We start from the raw sequence: 24,612 nt of genomic DNA, 5'->3' as shown, positions 1-24,612 counted from the left end.
CTCCCTCCTTCACACACATGCACCCTCCCAGGAAAAACTTCTATTTCTTCCAGCTGTGTCCAAAGCCCAATGACATTGAACATACTATATGTTCCTCTTACCAGCACCTCAAAGAGAGATTTATGAAATCCTCTGTATCTAGCAATGTTCTTTAGCAGCAATGGCAAAAATATGTCAAACTTGCACACGTTTAAGGCCTGGAGCATACTGGCCCAAATTAATGCTTGCTCTTGCAATGTCACTATTATTAGTCAGCAGAAAAGAAACTTGGATGTGATTGGGGCGAGCTAAGCAACTGTGTAATAAGACACATGAATATGCATCATCCTAACCAATGCTAACATGGGATATATAAGCTTCTGGTCTCCTTCTCTTCCCCCAGTCTGTAAGGGAGAATGATCTAGGAGACTCAGCCAAACTCAAGGCTCACATGGACATACAAACGCTTGGATTGTAATGCAAAGGGGACAGAAGAGACTCAGTGAAGTGAACTTTGCAAGGCCATACAAGACACCTGAAAATACAACAGTCCATTCCTGTCTCCTAGTTAACTCACTTGTTTACTGTAATAGGCTACCTCTCCCTGCAATGTATTACTCAATTCTGAAAGCATTATGTCTATCTCTGCAAAGCCTCAAACACGTAGGAACACACAACTTAACACAGTAGGTAGCTTTTTGATGGTATGCATCCACAGGAAAGAAAATATACTATGTGCAAATCAGGAGAGAACACAGAAACAAGCCAAAAAACCTAAGGCAAAAACTTAGCACAGACACACAAGAGAAGGAAAGAAAAGGGCTGAAATAAAAGGAAAGAGCATCTGTGCTGAGACATACCACCACTATATACTGCCACATAGAGTCTGAGGTTTCAGCCAGTCATCAACTCTGAAGGGCCTCCAAGAAGAAAGGGCTGTAAACTACAGAGTTATCTTCATGATTGCTCAGGAAAGCAACACAGTCTTCATTCTGAAATTACTGTGACTATAAATACAGCTGAGCACCCAGCCAGCTGAGAGACAATCTTAGGAACCAAGATTGTGAAACACACCCTGACACATCTTAAATTTATTGACAGATTTCTGTTCACAAGCACTTTGCAGTGAGAGCACATTTCAGTTATCCAGCACCTAAGTACATCGAGATAAGAGCATGTTAACTTCCAGTCAAAGGAAAGAGATTGTGCTTATAGATGAAGCCATAAGAGCTACTAAGAAGCTCTGTGTTAAGATTCAGTGTCCATCGAGCAGTTTCATTGTGTCTTGCCAACCTGTACACAGTGAAGAAATCAATGTTACCTCTGTGTCTTTTGCCATAACAACTAGATTTCCCAGGTTTGGCTGCAGTAGCTAAATGCTACTGCATTGCCAGAAGGAAATAACAAAACAACTGGATAGAAAATACTTGTGTTCCAGCAGATACGAATATGTAGAAATAGGAATATCTAGTGTAAGATGGATACTGGTTTGTATACAATTTTCACTCAAGGTTAGAGTAAAATGCTACTGCAATTTGCCACACCCATGTTTTACAGCTCTTATATGAATTCTGTGAACAGTCTCTCTCATGTCAAGGACAGATGTGATACTATGTTTTCCAGTTTTTATTTGGGTTACAAACACCTGATTTACAGATATCACACCTCAGCTCCACAGTTCTGCTCTGCACTACAGATGAGTCAGTATTACTGAAATATATTTCATCAGTATTTCAGTATTCTGCCCATGCACAGGCATGATGTACTTAGGAAGAGAGAAAGGTAAGCATGAGGTACCTCTCTACTGGGGAGCTATCTCACTAGCAACTTTAAGATGAAAATTTTAAGGCTAGGAATCAAAATTAAAACATGAAAGCTTAATACTAGGAAGAGAATTTACCATAAGGAGACTGGTCAAGATTACATGGTAAACGTCAAGCAGGTATCTGACTGTATGATTAGATGGAACAGGAGTTGGTAAAACTCACTGTGGCATAGAGGTGGGGGGGGGGGGGGGGGGGAAAGAAGAGCAACACTGAAAAGTGAAGGAAGGGAGGAATTGAAGATGCAAGAGAGATTAAAAATGGCAGCAGAAGGGCATGGTCTGAGGTAAAGAATGAAAACACCCAAAACATCGTAAGATACATCCTGGCTAAAACAATAACTGTATTTTCAGTGCAAATGTGAGACAGATACCAGAGACAGAGCTAGGGAATTGGGAAGAATAGGGCCCTTATTTAGGGTAATAAAACAGAAAAAACACTTAATAGGGGGAAGAAACAAACCCCCCAAACCAATAATTAAATCTATTAGGATGTAAAACATTCTCCTTGAAAATGTTCAAAACAGCCTAAACAAAACACCGTATGCTATATATATGCTAGCAAAGAGAGTGTTAACATGACTTCATGTTTTTAATAGCATGTTTTACTCCTTGGCACATCAGCATTAGAACTAAAGCATCTCAAAATTATTTTTCCCCCCACAGAAACACACAACAATTTCAAATGCCTGCATTTTTAATATTGTACCAACAGAAAAGCATATTGTTGCATGCGCTGTATAGCTGTATAACTGTATAGCAGCAGTGAAGATACTGAAAGCCATGATATCTAAACCAGTTTTAAGGTATTTTTTTCTTTTTTGTCCTGAGTGGTCTTCAGTCCTCTTCATAATGATTCAAACACTGTTTCTGCAATAAGCAACTCAAGTGTCTGTCTGACATGACTACAGCATCAATAAGCATAGAAGAGACAGACAAAAATGACTAGTGATAGCAAAACAGAGAAGGAAAATAAAAAAGCCTTGCTTAAATAGAAAGTTTTACTAATGCAACTTTGTGCAGTCATATTTAGTTGCACTGCATCCAATTAGCTGAACTGTGACTCCTTATGAAGTTTAGGTAACTCAACATAATTTTTCTTTTATTTAAACAGATTTGAGAAATTTGCACTTTAGAAAATAAAAAGCATAGCTTTAATAACTGCATGCATCTTTTTATTGCTAAATTAGTAGCCATTATTAATACAAATTAATGATATGAATGGAGTCAAGAAAAGGAAAAAGTCCAAAAAGCAAGAGCTGGACAAGAGAGGGGAAAAAAAGACAAAGGAAAAATAAATTATATAGATTAGAGCTTCACATGGACTGCCCTTTTCCTTTTAATTTATTTGTCTTATAAGACAAATTAGACAGCAACAAAAAGAATAAGCCTGCCTTCTGCTGCGGAAACAAAGTGAAATAACTGACTAGATATTTGTGGGAAATCAATTTATCCTTCCTGCAGCTAAAATTTCCTTACCATTTAAATAAATAAGCCACTATTAATTCTGTAATATGTGCTGGCAGAAAAAGCAGGAAACAAACACAGTAACAAAGGAATCAAATGGAGTGCAAACAAAGAAGAAATATTAACAATAAGAAATCACTGACACTAAAATTGTGAGACAGATTTCAACAGAGAGCTATGATGAAATATGACACACAGAGCCAGAAATAAAAGCACACAACAAAAAAAGTAAGAGTTGGAAGTAACAGATGTGGGCAAAAGAAAGCTACTCCTCCTTTTAAATGAGTGAAACAGGAGAAAATGGAGTGACTCCTGAAGAGCCACTATTTTTTGCCAAAGTCAAATCCAGGGACTATAATATAGTTAATATTCCCTTTAGATTTAAAAGTGATCCTACAAGGAAAGTTAAATGCATTTACTTGAACAGAGGAAGTTAAAAGACGTGTGCTCTCCACCCAGTTCGGAGTGTGCACTCCAAGGCAGAGGATGTACATGCAATGGTTAGAGCTGACTTAAGTAATCTGGTTTGAAAATAGTCAACAGAAAAATATCCACTGAAGTACAAGGGACAAATACTTTCACTTTTAAGATTTCCCTTTCCATTAAACTGAAAACACAGTTGTTGCTTAAAAAATAATAGTACTGACTGTTTTACATTACAAACATATAGTGTACGCAAGGCACGTGGCAGAATCTATTAGGCAGTGTTAGTTGAACGTGACTTTCTAATTGAAATTAGGTATTTTGTTGCAACAGTCACAAAACAAACAAACTCCTTTTGCTCATTAGCAAAGAGGTGGAACCATACCAACCAACCCTCACTTAGGACAAACAGAGTTTATAAGGTCATGAAAAATCTTGAGAGAGACTGAAACAGTCATTTTTCCATTTTTACTGTTACACAATTTTTGTCTATTGTAGCAGGCATTACTCTTCTAACAATTACTGTCAGTAGCCTTAGTATTTGGGGTGAAAGGAGTGTCACTAGATCTTAGAATTAAAATTACCTAGATCAGACTAAACACAGTGCAAAATCTAGACTTCTCATTTCAGGTAATGTACAGACTAAAGGCATTGCCTTAGTTTACTCTCAGAACATATTCATTTCAGCTGTTGGTCTAAAATGCTTTAGTTTCTGAAATGCTGTGCAACACCGAAGCCCTATAAAATGAAATGGAGCACAAGTAACAGGTTCAGCATCCTGGATGTAGCAGCGCTTTTCTAACTCCTATGAAGCCATAACACAATTTTATTACATAAATTAAAAAAAAAAAAATCAGAAACTTGTATCAACTATCCTTACTTTCAATTACAAAGCCTGGTGGTATGTTGAATGGCAGCACAAACTTTACCAGAATTTCCAGATGAATTGTTTATTTCTTATGGCCCTTATGGTAAAGAGGAGAAGAAAAGTGCTATGGGGCTTACTGGAAGAGCTCACTGTTCTTAGACAGCATATGGTCCTATCTTCTACGATAAACCTACTAATACAAATATGACTGTACAACAGGTTATGACATCTGCCATCAGCAACAGCTGAAAGGTCTTAGCTCCTGATGTGGAGTTGAGGCAGGGAGGAAATAACCAAGTTCTCAGTGCTTTTGTAAATAGGATTTTGATGATGGACTGAAATTGAAGACTGGATTTCTTGACTTCCGAGTGCATGACAGTCCTTTTTTGAAAGAAAAAAAACCAGACTGATGTTATATACCAAAAACTACTATGTTTCCTCATCATATACTATTACAAATTTTGCTTTAAAATTATGATTATGAAAATAATTGGATATATTTCCATATTACCTTTTCAGAACACTATCATACGTCCAAAAAACTACTATACACTACAAAAAACCAGAGGACAAGTATTAGAGAACTTTTCCCATGCTTATGTAATATAGACACAAAATACACTCAGAATAGTCAATGCAATTTCTTGGGCCTCTCAGCTTTACAGTTACACAACATTTCTTTAGATCAGTTTTTTCCTCAAGTGTTACAAGGGAAACCAATTAAACATCAAAAGATTCCTGCTTTTCACATCAAATTTACTATTCATTGGAACAGTACGTCTTATTTGCTAAATACGTGTTGACTTGGAAGTCATCATGAACCACATTCTTAACTAATTACAGCAACTGCTACAAAACACTGATTACTATTAAGAATCAGTAAGTTAAACTAAACGCACCAATTATCATAGCCTTCACTTGCCAAGAGACGCGAGTCCATCAAAAGCACACGGCACAATTAGAAGTTAAAAATATAGTGTTTATTCCGTCCTTAATCATTGCTCCTCCACTGCTACCCAAGAGATAGGAAATGTACTATTGTAACAGAAGTCTTACACGCTGCGGTTAGCATCTGCAAACTACACACATCTTTATTGCGAAGAATGCTTTTCAAGTGAAGGTTGCACATAAACCGTCATAGAAGGAATGAGAACACCATGTTGACAATGTTGTTATGTCAGACAGTGAACGCAGGACACAATACTTCTCAACAAGATGTGTATTATGTGGTTTGTTTCGTTTGTAGGATAAGATCAAAAAAATGCCTGGGCTTCAACTTGGTGGTCAAAGGGATAACCTACACTAGCTGCTACAACTTGTAGCTGTGTATGTATTCTTTAACACAGTCTGTATGGCTGAATGGATAGTCTGTTTGCTCTAACTGAAATAAATTAATAAAATACATTTTCAGCACAGTTTCTAATCTGTGTCAACTACTGGCAATAGTGCAGTCAGGTAGGTTTGGGGTTCATTTTGCTAAAAGAGCAAAAAACAACATCAAGGCTTTTTTTAAATCTGAACATTAAATATACAGATACAAGCATAGAGAATAAATTACATAATTTTTTTCAGATTCTTTCATAACTTCACTGTAGCAATATTAAAGACTCAAAGGAGCTGGTTAACCCACTCTTGTTACATTTAAAATGTTTTATCCAGCAAACTCTTAGGACTTGGTGTCATTTTATTAACTTCACTGGGACAGAAATGTAGCCATAAACACTAGGTCAAGAAGTAAAAACTTTCATGATCTAGCAACTAAGTAGCAAAATAAATCCTTTAAAAACTATCAAACGAAGCTAAAAATAAAATTAGATATAAATTCAAGTTTTAGACTGTGGTCAATTGAGGTCTAGACAAAACCCTATGTTTGTTCACTGCCTAGTCTCCAGTCTGCTCCAAGTTTGAAAAGGTAATTGAACTCAGTCTATAATTACTGGATTAGATACAGATGGGCTCTGTACATTTCAGGGAGGAAAGAACTGTTTTGATTCATTTTATGATTGCCTGTAAGGTCAAACTTTTCAAAATGTACTTTCATCTGTTAAATGGTTTCTCAAAGTCCCAGGGGGACATCTTCAATAACTGATGTTTTAAGCAATTTGGGTCTATCAGATCCAGTCTTTGCATGTAATACGCTGTCCATTTTCTAGAATTATAAATGTGCATGTAGGTTAATTGCTACAACTCTTACATACTTTCAAAACTACACTTTTTGCAAAAATTGCAAGTTTTACCCAACAACTGTTATGCATAAGTATTTGTAGAATTATTTTGGTTTAGGGTACAGAATATCTTTGGAAATATGAATAAATAACACAAATTAGAAATGTTCTTACTCATAATTCTTTCCCATTTGTCAGAAGTTTCTGAGAATGCTCTCTTAGGACCCAATTCAACAGTGTATAAATAGTCCCAATGAATTCAGTTCTCTTCTTACAAACCAAAAAAGTGAGGAACGTACCTTAATAAAAAAATCCTAAAAAGCACTCGAGAAGACTTCCCTTTTAGTGTTCTCTTATTTGAGCCTTCATCCTCACTTTCACTCACAAGATAAAATGTGGAACAAACAATGAGCATTAAACTTTCACTCTGTGCTAAGAATTTTTTGCAAAAATCTTTTCTTCAATTAAATCAACCATAACTCTGCAGCCTGTTTCAGTACAGCCAGGATTTCATCTTGCGTCTTTAAACGTCTTGCTTAGTTACAAGTTCAAATGTTCCAAAGGATATCTAGCTCTGCTCTCAGTTAGGGACTCTCAGAGCTACCATAATGGCAATGTAAAGCAGAAAACACACCATGCAATCAGAGGGCAATATAATAGTTTGGTTCATAGTCTTAAAAGAGGTAGGAAACTTAATTCCAAACAACTTACTATTCAAGAGTTTCAGTTATTTGTATTACAACAATCTTCTTGCTTATAAAATTCCAATAAGAATATTTTTTGTTACAACATACATTTGTGTTTAATCAAAAACATCTCACTGGCAAGAGCCTCAGTCAAACAGTTATCTTTGTAAGATCAGACACCTATAGAGTTGTTCTGCCAGAGATTTAGTATTTAAGACCAGTAATAAGCATAATAGGAAATTTGTTAATATAATGTCCCTCTGTCTCCGAGTGTGCTAAGGAAAGAGGCTTAAGAGCGTAGCAAGTTATGTCATGTAATTTCCACGATTAACATTTTATCCATGTTATTTCGAAGTCCTCCATGTAAGGGACAAAACCTGAAGTCAGAACCAACCACCACAAAGCCCCAGCCGAAAGATCCATGATGATAACAACAGAGCTATTAGTATGCCTGCTCAGATAGAAGATCGTGCCTATCATCATCAGGCTGTGCAGAATTCCCACTACAACTTACAAGTCTGACTGAAAGAAGAAACTTCTTCCACTGTATTTTAAGAACTGATTGATACAAATCAGTTTGTTCAAAACAGTTCAATCCATAAAATGCCTGCAAACAAATGATAGGTTTTTGTAATAGTAGCTCTTTTTTACATGTAAAAGCATCAGTAACAACCACGTATAAACAAATTTTTAAAAAATGGTCTTTGAAGTAAACTTCTGATTCTTATTAGTGTCAAACACAAGCAAGCAAATTTACTCAAAAGATAAAACCCATGTAATATTTGCATTCTCTTCTTTCCCATACCTCTAATGGATGCTTTTAAATGTATTTCTTTAAAATTGGAATAATATTCAGATTAGATAGGATGCATATGCTTAATTCAATAAAATAAGAATTGTTCTTTATTTAAGAGCTATATAGAAAAGGCTTCTTTTCATTCATTGTAAGCAAAAAAAGTTTCCTTCAAAAAAAATGTACATGCCTTCTTTTCCCTACAAAATAAAATTATAATATGTATTTCAAGGGTATTGTGTGAACCCACAAACCACTCCTGAAACTACTGTAATTTTTCAGACAATAAATTGTGAAGCAATGGTAAAGTAATAGCCAGACCACAGCACCATGTATCCTCTATGCAATAACACAGAAGAAAATAAAATACGATATAAGAAGTTATACTAGGTCACATTTTAGACCAACTAATTAACTCTTTGATATTTTTTCCTTTTTTCTTCTCCCTTTACATTTTTATTATATCTAGAATGTATTTTCCCATATTTGCTGTACGCTCCTTTACATCACACTCAAAAGCATATGAAACAGTATCTGAGCTCTCTTAAGTATTTCCCATCCCTAATGAGTTCCACAGTGAGCTAAAAATCTTAGGCATTGGAAACAACATCATTAAGAGAAATAAAGTGTATTCTTACAATAAGCTAGTCTCGCTCACATTATGGTGTATCATTGTGTCTTTACACAAATCTTTAAAAAACAAAGGCAGGCAATATCCAATACATATACATGAAACTGATTTGGTATAAAGACTACAGAAATGTAGTATTATTTAACCAATGAATACCTCACACTGGTTAATTCTTCCTTTATTCTTAAAAAAAAAAAAAAAAATTTATCTGTCTTTGTACATACAGGGAAAAAAATCATAAAGACGACATTATTTACTTTGCAGTAAGTAACTTCTGTAGTAGATAACTAGATTAAGCGCCTTGTTAAGTCCAATATGGCTATTTTATTTTAGAAATACTTTAACATGTTGTTTCCTGTAAGTTCATTTATTATTAAAAATGAAGACAGAACACTCATACATTTGCACAGTCTAAGGTTAGACTGATCAGAGTCATAGGTCACTGGAGCAGTAGTCTGGGATTTGGGAAACCAGTAACCAATTCTTTGCTTTGGTACGAAGCAGTGTCCCATATGCAAAAAGGAATTCCTGAGCCATCCCTACGCATTAACTCCTGCATTACTTGTTGAGTACCATATGTATTTTGCAATATACACACTTTACTTGGAGATTTCACGCGATGCAGAATCTACCAAGTCAAGGGTCAGCTGAATCACACCACAAATAATGTGCACTTTTTTCAGCATTGTATCTTATTTTTGCCTTTTCATAAGATCTATGAACAATCGGAGACTTTTTTTCTTGTGATCATGTCCCCTAACAAAACAGAATGAGAAAATTTCTCACCACAAAGTAGATTTTTCAGACTTTAGACCATTTTTGTACCTCTCCTCTGTAAAAAGAAAAACAAACAAACAACCACCACCACCACCACATTCCTGAAAAAGGTTGACATCAGAACTGGACACGACATTTTGTCATTTTAGTAGTGCTATACTCTTTTCCTTTAATTGATAATTCCCTCTACGTTTCACTAAACTTACATCTTTTAAAAACTCAAGTTTCTTTATTTTGGTATTGACTCCTATGTGCAGTATTGACTAGGAGCCAAAGAGACCAAATTATGCCCTATCATATCCACAACCAGATCAATAAATGCCATACTTACACATGCAAAGGTAATACCGCGCCCAAGAATCTTTGCATACATGTAATAATTTTTCTATATAGTTGAATGACTCATGCCTCAATTTAAGCCTACATAAAAGGAACTCTTTCCCTTGAATATCACAGCAGAAACTACAGTATGCATCACACTGTCCAGCTGAATTGACCCAAAGAAAATAATGTATAACAAAGACAACTGAAGAAAGGAGAATTTTAAATTAATCAAAAATTTGTAGCTGTCACTTGAAAATGGGTATGCAACAAGGTTCTGAAAGAAGAATATCCCAAGAACATGCACATCTGTTTAATATTACAAGCCAACTGTCAACATCCTAAGTGAAGTTTTAATTTAATATTTTTTCTTTCTTGATGTTTTACCTTTAGTCAATGCCTTGTGAGAGTATCAGCTTTCTATAAGAAACTGTTAAATATAAAGAAATGTTATTGTAGCATGTTTATAAAATCATAGTTCGAGAACTTTTTATTTTTCTAAAGCCTGACCACAACTTAATTATCTGCAGGACATTCCAAGCTCACAATTGCAAGCTCCAGTTCCCAAGCAATTTTAAACAATATCTACTGTACAGGACATACGGTATTGCAAATACCACAACATGGTAGTGTTTCCAAAAGTCAGCATTAGAGCCTTTAGACATGGTTTTTATTTTCAATAAATATTTGCTTCCTTACTAATCATTAAATGGTTTTCATCACCATTACATGTTTGTCTTTCACATGTCAGTTTGCTATCACCATTTATTTTTAATAAAAGTGAACTAGTTATAAAAAAAGACAGATATAATATATAACATGCCTTATGGTATACATGAAGTGCCATAAGACTAAGCAGTATGTTCCTCTGCAGCTCATACAATGTTTTGCTTCTTTTCCAGGAAAGAGCAAGAGTAAAAGCAAGAAAAAAAAAAAAAACCTGCTAAACTGGAGATGAGGTAGGGGGGAAAATGAGACCACTAACTCAGCCCAAAACTCTCAAAGGAAAACTGGAATTTCTTTAAGAAAGAGAGATCTCAAAAAGCCTGGGAACACAAAATTGTTTCTATTTTGTAAGAACATCCAAACCACCTGAAAATAGGCAAGAAAAAATAATGTAATGCAATTATGTCTGTATTTTAAACACATCAATCTGAAAAACAGCAGATGATACAATGCTTCTAAAACAATTCAGAACTCCAAAAGCATGCTTTTCCTCCTCAAAATACCAATGCTCTGTAGAACACCTTGGTTTCAACACATTGCTGACGAACTCCCCTGTCTTCCTGCCCCTTTAATCAACTTTCCCCTTCTCTGGAGACTGTTTGAGGACTCTGGGTGTTCTGTGCTCCCCAGCACGCTGCTGCCATGGAGCCAGTGCAAAGAGTCCCCAGGACACTCATGGTGGGCTGCCATACAACCCGGTGCTCGGTTCTCAGCTCCTCTTTTACCTGCCAGGCCTCAGGTGTGTATCTTGTTCTAGAAACCCCCAGAAGTCCTGCAGCAAGATTATTTCTGGTCTTCTAAATATAGTGATATTTTACTTTCACCTGCACTAAACCTTTGAGTTTAGTACAGGTGAAAATCATTGAATGACTATGTTAGTATTCTAATTAGAATATTAGAGGTCTAAAACTTATGAGTCAAACCAAGACCCCTTCTGTTATTTTCAACTGCAGACCAACATAACGTTTAAGAGCTTCTGGATATCCTCACAGAACCTCCACTGACATTCACTTGAAACCCATTTCACACTTGCTATCCAATTGAGACGTGGAGAGATGGGAAACACCAGTCAGTTGCATCTTGTACTACAGAAATTAAATACTCAATTTAGAATCAGTGACATTACATCCACATTCAAAACCGTGTAAAAGTAAACCAAAAAAAAAGGAAATATCCAGTGGGAAATGTCAAGCAATCTATTAATAGTGGAAAAGCAAAGATTGAAAGTAAACTGGATTACATTTAACTGTATCTGGGTTTTGGCTTGTTTGTTTTTCAAATGCTGGACAATACCTATGGAAATGGAACAGATTTACATTTGAGCAGATGCAGTATATCTGCTTTTCTATTGCTCTCACCATCCTCCATCAAAAAGGAAGGCAGAGTCAGAATGAAAGAGTAAAAAGGGACAACAAACACCTCAAGGCTGGTACCTGATCACTATAAAATGCCATTTTTTGGCAGACAGAAAGTTTTGACACACCACCCTGAAGTCAGGAAACCTACATTTTCAAGAAAGTATCCATCATTTAAAATTCTATGCAATTATATCACACTGTAATATTTTCAACACTACAGAACATTTTCCCAAAATTGCTGGAAACGATTCATACCTCCAATTTTCACCCTTTAATTGCTTTAACTGCTGAAGCCATCATACCAAGTTTTAATATTTGCCAGTCTGAAAAATATTTTCAAGGATAGTGGTCTGAAGTTTCAAAGACAGAGCATATAATTACATAATCTTTCACTGAAAAATTATATCCTTTTGTCTATGGTGAAACACATAAAAACTTAATCCACTCATTACCAAAAATCACAAAGAATCAGCTCAGCATTACAGCAACTAATCCTGATGACCAAAACCAGCCCCAATTAGCAAAAACACAAGTGTCAGTACTACTCGTTGAAAGCAATGATTTGTAACCGATTTTTATGAGAAGTTGCAAAATATGCTCTGAAATAGCTGCTCCCCGAGATTAAGAGGGTTTAAATGTTGGGGTTTTTTGCTGATCACTTGTGATGCATAGCTAGCATCCTAAATTACAGTATCTCCTCATTTTATTAATATTTCAATACACTTCAGAGTTCAAAGCAATTAACTGAGAAATTCTGTTAGCTAGTTGTCACAGACAAGAAAACACCTTAGTCCAAGTCTAGATTTAGCAGAAGCTAACAAAAGTAGTACTTTTCAAATGTCTAAGACGTAAGGAACATTCCTGTCTATCTAACTTAACAAGCATTTCTGCACACAGAAAATGAGAACTGCAGGGTGCTGGAAGAGTCACGGGTAAGTTCTCTGGGCTACTATCCACAAAATTTGTCTTATTTTTAAAGAAGACAAGGAGGAAGGGAATCAGAATCCTGAAGTTACTAACTTCCAGAGGAACTAGCTTTATTTTGGCCTCACTGCTAATACCTGGAAAAACAAATCCCAGCAGTTAAATCTCTAACGAATCACACTGATATTCTTTTGGGTCTGCTTATTCTTAAGTTCATTTCTGTCCCAAACAAGAGATTATAATTTTAAAAATATAAATACAGAGCCCAAAGCTTCTACCAATGACAATGTATCGAAGTACTCAAAATAATGAGCTGTTCTTGCTCCAAAATATTTTATATAAAACTCAGAGAAACAGTAAAAAGCATAACTGCATCAATTAAATTCACTAACCTGTAAGTATTAAGTTTCATTCTCACTCTTCCTTCTTTCATTTCCCTTCCTTTCTTTCCTATTTAGATGTATTTTATCATAACCTCCACATAATTTCTTGGTATTCGTTCTTTTTCCGTTTTGGGTTTTTTTAAATCCATATTTCCACCTCTTATGTTAGACTGTCTCTTCCCCAACCTATGTCATTCTATTTTCTTCCAGCTAAGCCTGCTCACTTTCTGTTGTCTTTCTCTTCCATTGTATCACTCCAGCTTTGCAGATGCCACAGGACCCAGCACCCTGCCCCTACCCTGCCTTTCTCCTTCTTCAGATGTCATGCTAATGTAATCTATACGTTTGAGAAAAGAAAGAGGCTACATATGATAAACCTCAGCTTTCTTGCACTTCCTTATGCACTACAGACTTCCATAAATTTTATCCTTATTTGCAGCAAGATGACAAATCAAGAACTCACAGGAGGTGTCAGTTTAATGGACAACCATAGTTGGGAAAAAGTTCGTAGTGACCAGCTACATGATATAGCAGTTCCTCCAACAACTGTAAGTCAGGAAAGAACCTCCCACAACCAACCTAGCCCTGGAAGAAGGCGAGGTGAAGATGAAAACAACGTTCTCAAAATGAGAACTGCAGCCTTAGACACTTTTGGACTCCTCAGCACCACATGAGGTCCAGTTAGTCAAAACAAAACTAATAGGCAACTAAGGAAAGTTGTCTCCCAAGCCAACTTTCGATCCTGCTGTTCAGTTATATTCAGAAAATAATTCCCACGGAGTTAAGAATGTACTTAAAAACAAACAAACAAAGCAGGGGAGGACAACGACAAACATTTGCAGACATTTCCCAAAATATAAGAGTTCATAACTCTTCCCCCAAGGCCAACCTATACCCTCACCACTGTTACTGATGTGAGTTTTGCTAAAACCAGAAGCATCACATGGGGAACATTAGTGATTTGGCATTTAATCCTATTGCATTAAACAAGGTCAGCACTTCATTCCTCTCCAAAAATCTTTAAAAAAAAAATTCTCTGCTATTTCCTTAGCTGGCTTTTTATGTGTTTCTCCTCTACTAATTAAAACTATCATCTTCTTTCCCTTACATCTCTCAGGCTAAATTTCTTCTCTAACAAGGAAATGAGAGGCAAAAACAATAAAGGTTCATAATAAAAAACTAACATTAACCATAATTTGCAGAAGCAAAGCGATCAATCTGAAATATTAGAAAGCAGTACACTGTAAGTCCCCATTTGAAAAAGTATAATGTAGAATCATATTTTATGCCTAGAAAACAGGGGAGGGAAACCCACGTGCATGTAAATGAGTACAAAATGCAGCACCATCAGTGAACTTTGAGGAAGAAAGCAACTGTTCATAACTGTACATGGGAGAAGTCAGAATTAATTCTAATGACCTCAGCTATGCGCCCAATTTATTAGAACTTACCTCTCATTAAAAGTTAAGAAGTGAACTGAAATATCACCTGCTGTCCAAAATTTGGCACAGTCATTAATTTCTAATAAAGACTATAACTGGCTATACCATAAGCACTATATATTTCCCTTGCATCCAAATATTCTCTCATGGGAATTATTCTTATATAATCATTAGAGTCAAAACGATCATATAAACTAATCTTAGTAAATCAGGTTAGAATTTTTTAGTTTGAGTATAAAACCAAAAAAATTAAAGCACACAATTTTAACTATTTTTGACCATTTCCCTCATAGCACTGATTAGTATCAGCTATCCAACTACAACAGAAGTAGTTCACTATGTGACCATGCAGTCTTTGATGCACTGCCTGTGTTCTGCCATGGACTTTAATGGTACCACTCTCCCATAAGGAAGTTTTTAGTATTAAGCCCCATTCAAGTCTATTCTAGATCTGGCAAATACATGTACCATTCTATAAAAAGTTAATATAGCAAGCTGGTTATTTCATTATTTTGGATATTTCTCAGTCTTTTAAAAAGCTTAGAGGTAATTTGATATGTTCTGCAGACACCAACCTGAACTTGACTCAGAACCAGCAGCATAATAATTATTGTCATATTCCAACAAAACGTTTAATACTTGGCATTTTTATTCTCATATACCTTCTACTTTTAGAACAGGGATGGTGTTACTCCCTGCATCAGTAGATTGGTACCTGCCTACCACCGAAGCTACTATATATGCAAAAGTAGGCAGTGAAAAACCCTGTGGACTTCCCAATCTGCAAGCCAACTCCTTTTTCTTATGATACTAAAATGGTATTAAGCACAATAAATTATTTGTTTGAAATCTAGATCTAATCATCTCCTAATGTTTTTCAAACTTTTTTTGATTTGTAAACCCCTAGAAATTTTCCAGTGAGAGTGCAAACTTGTCTTTCTCTATTAGCACCATGTAACGGCTATGATTATATACTGTAACCAGACCCATTACACAATTTTGGTGGCTGAATTTTATTCTTCGTACCTCTTCAAACAATCCTGAAGAGTCTGAAAGGGAGCAGAAAGTATGTGTTTAAAAACACTTACTTTTAATTGTGCTATGTCAATAATTATGTCATGCTATTCAAGGCAGTCCTATATGGTCAATTTGGGGGACCAACTACTGGTTTGGGCATGCCCCATGCTTTTTTAGGCTTTATTAATGCAGTGACAGTGGCAAAGATTAAGCCATTGTAAATACCATATACAAACATCCCTACCCCTTTTTTCTCCTACGACAACGCTCTGAATACCAAAGTGTGCAAACAAGCGCAGGAAGATCCCATGTTTGGGACCAAGGACAAAACATCAGCTTTCCATCTCTTCTAATAGCAATGCTATTTTGAATTATCCCATGGGCTGCATCCAAACAATGAGATATGTTGGACTTACGCAGGTATGCATGAAAAGACTGTTTTACTCAGACTATGTAAAATTAAAAAAAAAAAAAAAAAACCAAAAACCAAACCAAACAAACAAAAAGCCACCGCTAACCTATGTGTAGCCAGAGCAGTATACTACGAAAGTCAGGTGGCCTTGTAATTAAAAGGTTTGCTCAAAATTTATATTAAAAGTCATTTGCTCTGGCCTTCACAAGAACTAGTTTTGGAGGCAAGTTTTATGCGGGGATTTTTCCTCCTCATTACATATTTGTACAGAGCAGCTGAACATATTCTTGATGTGAATATTGCCCTATCGTACCAATTTTTTTGAAGAACCAGTTAATCATCCTACAGAATCCATACACAGAAGTTATATGAATAACAGATGTAGCCTCATGAATCTGGCATCCTTATGCGTTCAACAACTTCAAACACAGACATTTGATCATTCTGAAATTTTGCATTTAAAGACTTAGAAACATTTAACGTTTCAAATTTTCCATTCTCAAGGATATGTTTTCAGATATGTCTGGTATTGCTTTTGAAGAATTCATGCTGCAGCACTTAATTTCTTAGCTTTTTACAAAACCTTAAAGAGCAGCATCTCCCTAGCAAAACACAAAATTTCATTCACAGCTGCAATCCAGCCCACCATGAAATTCTGCTTGACCATTAATTTATCTTTATTTCTGTTAATAGGCTGTATCAGCCATTAACAGATCACATACATAACTGATACCATTTCTCCAACACATATCGAACAGTCAGCAATGACAAAAAGTTCTCATTCCTTCAATATTTTCAAATAACTAAGAAAAAAGCATATTTGACAGACGATATTCCCAATAGCTCATACTTGCCATAAACAAGAGTAACAGGAAAGGCATAAACAGTGAGATTTCCTAAGACTGTCCCTGAGACAAAAGTTCAAGTGCCAAACACCTTCCAAAACTGACAATCTTTTAAAATATCCAAAAGTGCAGGTTTAAGACCATGGTAAAGCTGTGAACAAGCGTCACATAAACTGGGCCTACACTACATCTGAACTGCTTATGTTTGTCCCTGAGCACTTACTTCAAGCCCAGTTTTTTTTATTTAAATACTTTTGCTCTAATCCTTAAAATTCTTCAATCACTTAGCAGGTTAACTCAGCTTAATCTCAAATCTGATACCGTATCAAGGAACTACATGAGCCTGTAAATGTACGATGAAATGCAAACTTTAATATCCCTGCATACTACATTTTAAATAGCCATGTCACTGTAAAAGTCTAAGGACAAAAAAAAAAAAAAATTGCTGCCTTTGTTTTAGTTGACCAAAAAGCACTAACATATATGTAATGAATTCTAAAATTCTAACAGTCTTATAAATTGCAAGCAATGGAAAGTCTGTCACTGCTATTGGCTTTCTTGTAGAGAATCTTTCAACAATCATTTCTTACCTGGTCCTAGTCAATATGTAACTAGTGAACAGGTGGAGAGATGCCAAAAACATTCACCATACGTACAGCATTAGTCATCTTTCATTACATATCAGACAATCCAATGGTTGTACAATGCAGCTGACAGATCAAAAAAACCAAATCAAATAAAGAGTGATGGGTGAATGCTGGAGCAAAGAAAATCCCTTCAGAAGTTCACGGCCATAACAGTCGTCTTTGATTTAGAAGAGCATCCATATGCAAACAGATCAGTTTTGTCACAGTTTAACAATATCACCAGCAACAGCAGTCTCTGCAACTAACATTACACTGGCTTTAGATAAGTTGGTAACTCCAGGATGTTAAGAGGTTAAGTCTCAAATACAAAACCCTTCATCAGCTCCCCACAGACTGCAGCAATACAGCATACCTGAGCATAAACCAGCCAGCTTTCAAAAAATACAAATTAATACAGAAAGTTGAAGTATTTTTTGTGACCAAGGCAAAATACCAAGAACACACAAAATGTATCCTCCCATCTCTAAACCGGTTTCCCTACACAATACTGATTCAAGTCAAAGCTCTTAATATTTCACATTCTCTGTGCCCACTTCACCTAAAAAAATCATGTTAAGTTTGAGAATGTAAGACAGGACTCTATAACTGTATGTCCCAGGTGCAGTGACACTTTACCATAAATACAGAAGCCCACTGTGCAGACACAGAGCTTTCTTCGGAAAGAAAAATGAAATTCAACAGAAAATAAGGAACTATTACAACTTTGCCATTTTCTTCTCCAAATGCTAAGCACCTTCAATCTTCCTTCTTAAACACCACTTGGAGTCTGTCTATGAAGAAGACCAAAAAAAAAGTAAACTTTTCCACAGTCCTCAGATCCTACAGCAAAACTCATAGACCTTTGGGGGAAAAAGGAGGAAGAAAATATACTATGCATGACAGAGAGAGTTACATCGCTTAATAGAGTTCAGCCAAGTGCTTAAACACATTAATAATGCAATACAAAACCTCTGTGGGATGGGCTAGAAAGGAGAACTCCAATCCTACAGCTGTGCAGCTGCCCCAGGCAGGGCTGAGCACCCTCCCAGACCCACAATTGAGCTGTGCTGCCGCATGTTTGGACCAGGGCTGACTGCCGTTCCCGCAGTTTGGAGCGCAAATGGAGTCAGTGGACTCTACCTGCAAGAAGCGAGGCAAACCTACCCAGAATATAACATTGAAAGGAGTAGGTCTGTGTGTAGAGTCTGCATAAATATTTCAACATTTTCACATTTGCATGTGAAATGGAAAACTTCCACTAAGGACTCTGGGTTTGTCTAGTTAGGAGAAAAGGAGGCTGAGGGGCGACCTCATTGCTCTCTACAGCTTCCTGAGGAGGGGAAGTGGAGAGGGAGGTGCTGATCTCTTCTCCCTGGTATCCAGTGACAGGATGCATGGGAATAGTTCAAAGCTGCACCAGGGAAGGTTTAGACTGGACATTAGGCAGCATTTCTTTACCGAGAGGGTGGTCAAACACTGGAACAGGCTTCCTAAAGAGGTGGTCGATGCGCCAGGCCTGTCAGTGTTTAAGAGGCATTTGGACAATGCCCTTAAGAACATGCTCTAACTTTTGCTCAGCCCTGAATTGGTCAGGCAGTTGGACTAGATGATCGCTGTAGGTCCCTTGCAACTGAAACTATTCTATTCTGCAACCAAATAAGGCATAATGAAAGTAGTGACTAGGTGTAGGTTATTCAGGGTCTCCACTCCTATCCTATATGGATTCTGACCAGTATCTTTCACGACAATTTCTACAGACAACACTAATTAACTATTTCATATGTTCCTCAGATTGAACAATAAACAAAAAACCTGTACATAGACATGGAAGAATTCACTAGCTTTTGGGGAGCTTTTTAAAAAAGAAAATATGTTAAAGAATTAATACATCTTCCAAAGATTACATTTCCAAGCTAAGTTGCATAGTCTTGGCAGAAGCAGCTAAATTTTTAATTGTGAGGCTACAACAAAGTATTTGAAAGAGGGTTTGACACATAATCAAACCAAACTTTATTTCGCTGAAATAAGCAATTAAAATCATAATTTATTTTACTACAAAGCTTATTCTTCTAGCTGGAGATTCAATGTTTTATTCACACATTAAAATGGTGGTCTCTGGTCTGGCAAGTTGTTGGCTCATCATCACAAATGTACCTGAGTTACAGGAGCAAAGCAAAGCCAATCCATCTCACTCCTACTCACTGATCAGCATCTTGATAGAAGTCATGTTCAGACGTGCTTCAGCAACACATTTTTAGCCTTGGCTTCTTCTCCAAAGTCATTGTTTATGTAAGTATCATTAATTAAACCCACTCTCCCCCTCTGACAGACCCTTCAGCTCATCCACATTGGCATTAGCTATTTACTTCACTTGAAGCTCTTGTAATTAAACAAGATACTTTTATCCACATCTTTGTCCTTCTTTCTGTTGTCTGGACAGTGCCCCAAGGAAACTCAGAAACGATGAGGAGCTCAGAGAGAAGACTGGGGCCAGCAGGAAATAGTAGATGTAAACAGAGGGAAAACAAAGGACTAAACGAGGAGGAAAAGGAGGTAGCTATAGCATGCCATCACTGCACAGGACTACAGCTGGGCAGTGAGAAGAAGATGAGGCTAGGCTTGAGCATGAACAGAACTTAAGAAAAAAAACCAAAACAAAACTGGGAGGAAGCAAAAGCAAGGGAGCATTGGTGATAGAAAGGGAAGAGAGAGAAAAGACTAGGAGGGAGGAAGCAGTGGGTGTGAGCCTAGTCTGAGGCTATAAATTATTTGGAATACAGACACTGAAACTGAGAGGGACGAACTGAAGCACAGACAGAGAGTACTGGAGGCAATGAGGCAGAAGGTAAAAAGCTTTGGAGGGAATAAAGAAGTCTGTGGCTATAAGAGTATCTAGAATGGAACCTAAAAACCTCAGATTTCCTCTTGCTTTCTCTGCTACTGCAAGTAACTGTGAAACACTTCAGCAAAGTATCCCAACACCATCTAGTGCTAAACTCTTAGAGGGTAACGACCTGCCCTCAGCATCAGCCCAAGTGCTGGAGTTTTGAACAGCAGATTTAGAAGTTGCAGCCCTGTTGATGATGCAGATAAATGTCAACATGATGCCCTGTGGTAAAATTTCAATCCTTTTTAGAATTCTAGGAATTTATACACACACATTGTGTTAAAAAGTAAAAAGGCTGCCCTGTTCTGGGGTAAGATTGAAGGAGATTGTTCTCTTTAACACTGCAGAATGTGGAATATCTTTAGTTAAAATCAGGAGATGCAGTGGGGGAAAAAAGGTAGATCTCATGGACAAAGATCTTTAATATAGTTTTATGGACTGGTCTGATCACTGCAGATAGATCCTACCATAGAACTCACAGTTGACAAGTCACTTAAATCAACTTTTTGTAATGGTTAATAATTATATGTTCATTTAACAGGTACGCAACTTGACACCCTCTGCTTAGGCCTCAAAGCAATCACTGAGCTCCTGAACATCAAATGCAAGTGTTATAAAACACATGAGTTTTTAAGTACTCTCTCTCTCAGAATTGGGATAAGTACAATGAGCGCAGAAATGTAACGTTAATATCTGTGCTTGAAAACTAAACTATTCATAACTTATAAAATGACAGAACAAAGTTACTTGTGCATTCTTTGTTTAGTCCTAAACTTGCATATGCGTTCTGTAAGCCTGTCTCCTCAGAGAGCGTACTGAGCAGTCTTTTTCTTTTAGTTTTTCAAAATATGTTCCAGTGCCTTATTAAACACGTGTTATTCAAGCCCTGCTTTGGTATCAGACTTTTTTTCCCCTGCCTTTTACTCAGTAGGGAGGAAAATAACCTGCAACAGGTTTGGTTTTACAGCACGACTGCAGACTGAGGACTATTACTAATGCTGGTCAGCCTTCAGCTCTGTAATTCCTTAACCTCTCTCTCCGTGCTTGACTTTTCAAGTCTTAAATTGTCCTGATTACCTTTTCACACGCAATTTGTATAGAATTAGCACTTTACAGCCATACTGTGTGACAGAAAAAAAACCCCAAAACTAAAGACAGCATATACGGTGCAACATTACAAACGCTTATGCTCATATTTGTTATGGAAGCGATCTCTTACGTGGCAACTGGCGTGAGGAAACACCCGTGTGAATGCATGCCCGACCGCGGCGTAGACTGAAGGAAAGTGGGTTGTGCCCGACTAGAAGCGTCAGCCCTCGCAGGAAGGGGACGCAGCCAGCGGAGGCCCCCGGGACGGCCCTGCATGCCCCTGCCGCGGAGCGGGCCCCTGCCCGGGAGGAGCCGCGCCAGGGGGAACGCGGGCGGGCTCGGAGCCTTCCCCAGCCGCCACATCAGCCGCCGGGCTCCCGGCTCTCACGCTGCGCTCCCTCCCTCCCAGCCCACATCCGTGTGGGAAAGAGCTGCCCCGGGGTCGCTTGCGGGCGACTCCGGGGCCTGCTCGCTCGCCCCGGGCCCCCGGGGAGAGCTTGGACGCGGCGGCCCGTTCCGAGGCGGGGGTGAGGGGGGCGGGCTGCCCGCGGCGGCGCCCAGGCGGAGCCGCTGACGGGGCGCCGTCAAGCGCAGGCCGCCGGCGGGCCCGGCTGCCGCCCGTCCTCCCCCCGGGGCCTGGGTGCCCGCCGCCGCACTCACCACCTCCCGGGCCCGGCCGGTGAAGTCGCTCTTGGAGCGGGCGGCGCTCCGCCTGAGCAGCTCGTCCCTGGCGCTGTCCCCCGCCGCCACCCCCAGCGCCTTGTTGCGGGTCTTCACCGTCTTCACGCTGGCCTTGAAGAGCAGGGTGATGTCCACCGCCATGGCGGCCCGCCCCCTCCGCCGCCGGCCGGTGCCGGTGCCGCCGCGCACTCTTCCCCGCGCAACGCGGCCCCGCGCGGCGCGTTCCGCCCTGCGTGGGGGTGCGGGAGGGGTGCAGGGGAGGCCTCGTCCCCACGCTGCCTTCCCCGCGCTCCCAGTTTAATTCACTGCCGCCGTCCGGCCGCGGGGCCACGCTCCTCGTCAGCCTCCGCCGAGCCGGCCTGGCCTGCGGCGGGGAGTGCAAGGCCGAGCCCGCTCAGCCGCGGGCAGCCGGTGCTCGCGTCCGGGAGAGGCGATTGCCTTCCCCTTCAGGGCTCGCCTCGCGTCAGCTGAATCCAGCGCCGGCCCGCGCACGCACCGGGCGGGAGCGCTGCGGCGGGGCTGTACGCGGCTCCCCTGCACCTGGCTACTGCCTCCTCCTAGCAAATAGCGACTTTGCGGAATAAAAGTTATATTCCAACAAATCTTTGACGCCCAGAGCACCCCACCATGGCGTCGTGGCAGGTGTAGCCAGGTGGTGCTGTTATACGCAGTCTCCCAAGTTTTTAGCTTGGCAACTTAGCCGTGGAAAGACAAGATGATTAGAGTTTTAATGTATTAATCAATACATGTTAGCAGATCTGCACTGGGCTCTGGGATTAGCGCTGGTGTGAGATTCCCCTAGGAAAGGGTCACACGTGTATGTCCCCCGATTACTGATCCCTGAGCTGTACCGGTGGAGCAACCCTGTCACCCCTGGAACGTGCAGCGGCGATTTCTTCTCCACCGGGAAGCTGACCTCTGAGGTCCGCCGGTCTGCTGCCATCAGACACTGGGACAGTATCACACCGGTACCTGGAAGATGTATCACAGTCAGTCACCACACAGCACTGTCTGTGATCTAACCGATTCTGAAGAAACCTCTGTTACTGAGGCAACTGTATCACCATGTTCTGTGCAGTGGACGAGCTACGTGAAATTGCATGGCACAGAGGGGAAAACTTTTGACCACATAAACAAGTGGTGGTGTTTTTTATACACACACACACACACACACACACACACATATATATATATAATATGCCATATAATGCTCTGGCATCCAGCAGATACCATGTAGTTTTTAAGTGTGCTCTCACTGACCAGAAGCACGTTCCCTGAGACAGTCTCCAAAGAACATGATTTCAAAATCCTGCCGCTCCCCAGCAGACTGGAACTTAATCAACCACAACTATTTTTCCTATCTGCTCCAGAGTACCAGGCTTTCTTCCATTGCTGATTAGTACTCTGCTTTCAATTCAATTCTCATCAGTTCAGCCCTAGCTATAGATTAGTGGTTCCGTCATAGTCATATTGTGATTAGTATTAATACATACTCTGTTATTATTGTTCTATTTTAAATTGTGTTTTTATTGTGGTACAGATATCTATTTCTAATTAAAGGAATAGACCGTTTTAAGTCCCTGTCCTCGGTGCTGGATTTACCATGAAAATATATTTAAGGTATTAAAAAAGTGGACAATGACGGAGGTTAAACTTTTCATTCCAGGCATGCCAGCAGCATTTGATTGAACCTCGAGCCAAATGCCTTTGCTCTTTCAAGAGTAAGAAATTCAGTATAAAGATACTTTAGCAAAAGACATATTTAATAAAGCTGTGTGGAATTTACACATAGTAAATCAGATACTTTCAGGTATGTTTCCTAAAATTGGTTGTTTACCTTGTCTTTGCATTACCAAAAACAAAGTAAGCACATTTAATAAAATTCCAGGAACGCCTTGATCACACTGACATCCTCAGTCTGAAACTCCCTGAAGACACTTCTGAGACATGTTCACCAATGCTATGTGTTAGGGTGGTTTTCATATGCTGTGGTTCTGCCATCCTTACAGTAACTAATGCCTCAGTCCACAAACGTGGTACTTCACAGGTGCTTGCACAGGTAACTTCTTGCCAATAGAAACAAGGAATTCACAGCTTGGCCCACAGTAGAGTGCTCCTGCAAATGTAGGTGATAGAATTAACCTCTGGTTTTGTGCATATTCAGCTATATATCTTGTTCCAACATTTAATGAAGCTAATGTTTACACTGCCTTGAAGTATGCCTGTTTAAGTGGGCATTGGATAAGAATCTATAGATTTTTGCTATTAGAGTGCTGCTTTTTTACATTTA

The 24,612-nt window shown here is 38.7% G+C and overlaps 1 protein-coding gene across 3 annotated transcripts in view; it reads right to left on the bottom strand.

The window, feature by feature from the left end:
• The window catches only part of STX18 (syntaxin 18), a 69,218-nt gene extending 46,430 nt beyond the window's left edge, over positions 1 to 22,788 (bottom strand). Inside the window, exons 1-2 of one of the 3 annotated variants that reach the window (XM_072862877.1) lie at positions 22,302 to 22,435; positions 10,320 to 10,362 (exon numbers count right to left, since the gene is read on the bottom strand). Coding sequence is in view for 1 of the 3 variants with exons in the window: in XM_072862875.1 (XP_072718976.1) it covers positions 22,302 to 22,463 (162 nt within the window). In the remaining 2 variants the exon portion in view is untranslated. Of the gene's footprint in view, positions 1 to 10,319; positions 10,363 to 21,771; positions 21,997 to 22,301 lie in introns of those variants that run through there. The other 2 variants (XM_072862875.1, XM_072862876.1) reach the window with 2 other exon arrangements.
• Positions 22,789 to 24,612: the final 1,824 nt, after the last annotated feature.

The sequence above is a fragment of the Ciconia boyciana genome, chromosome 5 (assembly GCF_034638445.1).
Source record: "Ciconia boyciana chromosome 5, ASM3463844v1, whole genome shotgun sequence".
Classification (NCBI taxonomy): domain Eukaryota; kingdom Metazoa; phylum Chordata; class Aves; order Ciconiiformes; family Ciconiidae; genus Ciconia; species Ciconia boyciana.
This window is presented reverse-complemented; position numbering and strand designations above follow the sequence as displayed.